The sequence below is a fragment of the Elephantulus edwardii genome, unplaced genomic scaffold (assembly GCF_000299155.1).
Source record: "Elephantulus edwardii isolate Elephantulus edwardi_28Jun2011 unplaced genomic scaffold, EleEdw1.0 scaffold00431, whole genome shotgun sequence".
NCBI classification, from domain to species: Eukaryota; Metazoa; Chordata; class Mammalia; order Macroscelidea; family Macroscelididae; genus Elephantulus; species Elephantulus edwardii.
In genome coordinates this window covers 1020404-1022530 of record NW_006400181.1, presented here as the reverse complement: position 1 = coordinate 1022530, position 2127 = coordinate 1020404, and the positions used below count along the sequence as shown (strand labels likewise).

The following is a 2127-nucleotide window of genomic DNA, read 5'->3' as shown; positions in this document are numbered from 1 at the left end:
GAGTCACGATTCTGACACACACCATTTCCCCAGTTACTGTATCAATCCGTCTCATCCAGGGTCTTCCTCTCCTGTGTTGCCCCTCCATCCTTCTGAGTTCAAGGACAAGTCCCTCCTGGCTACATGCCAAAAGTATGTGAGACGAAGCTTCAAAATCCTATCTTTCATGGAGAAACTTGGTTTCACCCTCTCCCAGACAGACTTGTTTGTTCTCTTGTTGCACATAGTAAATACTCTCTAAATTAAAGCTATGATAATTATTAACTTTATCATTGATTTATTGATACTCATATCTTCCTGCCTATTGATGGAGATACCATTTTTTTCAAATAATGCACTACTTTTAAAAGTTTTTTTAAAATGTGTTTTTATTTTGTTATCTGCATACAAAATTCATATACATTGTGTTTCAATCATACACTCATCTTCCAGCACTATATAAAACAGTGTTTTGTTTTGGCCCATAGGATTTTCATTTACTATCTTTCGTGAACCGATCACCAAATGCCTCTGTCTAGTTGCCTTAGTCTAGATGCTTTTGAAACCAGTTCATTATGGTAACTAGGCAACATGTGAAATTTTTTCATACGGGTTTTCAGTTTTCCGTATCTGAGCAACACTTAAGCCACCCAAATGCAACAGATGGAGAGATGACAGAGGTAATAATTCACCCTGCTAATGTTCCTACAAGTAAACAAATAGCATTTATAATACGTTTTGAGTGAAGTGAAACTGAGACGGCAATAACTGGTCTTGCTATGCTCATGATTAGCAAGGCATTAGATCTGTGCTGTTTGGCTCCGCATCAGAAATAGACAGAGTACCACATGCCCAGGGGGTATCTCTGCAGTCTTCAGAGTTTGAGCAATTTCTACTATTTTTTCTTCTGAATAATTTGTGACTCATTTATTGCTTATTATGGCAATAAACTGGGTGAGAAACCATATCTTTTTGGTCCAGCACATTTTTTCTTCTCTGAATTCAACTTATCTATTTTCAAACCTCTCAATAATGCAGTGCACTTATGGTATAAATTCTTTTTTATAACTCAGAACTGGAATTTTTATTGTCATGTTACATAAGGCAAATTTGTTCCTATATCACTCATAATATCCTGTAACAGCTATTTTATTTTCAAGTTTTCTTATTTACCCATCTAGATTCAAAGTTCGAAAAGGGCAGGATAAGTTATTGTCTTGAGTTTAATCAGGAGTTATTGATCCAAATGTTTATAATATAAGATTTATTTACTGCTGTTTTCCATTATTTGACCCCAAAGTTTCTTCATGACATTTTTCACTTCTGCATTCCGCAGGGTGTAGATTAAAGGGTTCAACATAGGAGTTATGAGAGTGCAAAATACAGTCACTGCTTTGTCAGCAGGGAAAGAGGTCATAGGTCTCAGGTACAGAAATGAACAGGGTACAAAGAATAAAATGACAACAGTAATATGGGAGGCACATGTGGAGAGGGCTTTGTGGCGACCTTCAGAGCCGTAAGACCTTAGTGAGTGCAAGATGATGATGTAGGAGGTGAGTAGCATGGAAAAAATGAGCAAACAGAGTGACCCACTGTTGGTGGCTATCAGGGGTCCCAAGATGTGAGTGTCTGTGCAGGCCAGCTCCAGGAGAGGAATTAAATCACACATAAAATGGTCAATGACATTAGGACCACAAAACGGCAATTGGAGTATGAACAAAAGCTGGATCCCTCCATGAATAACCCCCAAAACCACAGCCGTTCCCACCAGGAAACTACACAGCTTGCCGCTCATGATGGTTGAGTAGTGTAGAGGTTTACAGATGGCCACGTATCGGTCATAAGCCATTGCTATTAATAAGATGATCTCAACTGCACCAAAAAAATGTTCAGTAAATAGCTGAGTCATGCAACCATTAAAGGATACGGTATTCTTCTTAGAAATCAAGTCAAAGATCATTTTGGGAGCTATGGAGGTGGAGTAGAAACCATCGATAAGGGACAAGCAGGACAGGAAAAAGTACATGGGAGAGCCCAGGGCTGGGCTGATGAAGATAGTGATGGAGATGAGCAGGTTACCTGCTAAGGTGATTAAGTAGGTGAGTAAGAGCACAGGAATTAAGACATTCTGCAGTTGCGGATTCTGAG

At 39.0% G+C, this 2127-nt stretch overlaps 1 protein-coding gene across 1 annotated transcript in view; it reads right to left on the bottom strand.

Annotated features, from left to right (window-relative positions):
- Positions 1-1243: 1243 nt before the first annotated feature.
- Positions 1244-2127, bottom strand: part of LOC102844079 (olfactory receptor 4C45-like) — a 10576-nt gene continuing 9692 nt past the window's right edge. The window contains exon 2 of the mRNA XM_006902623.1: positions 1244-2122. Within this exon, the coding sequence (XP_006902685.1) occupies positions 1244-2122 (879 nt within the window). The remainder of the gene's footprint in view (positions 2123-2127) is intronic.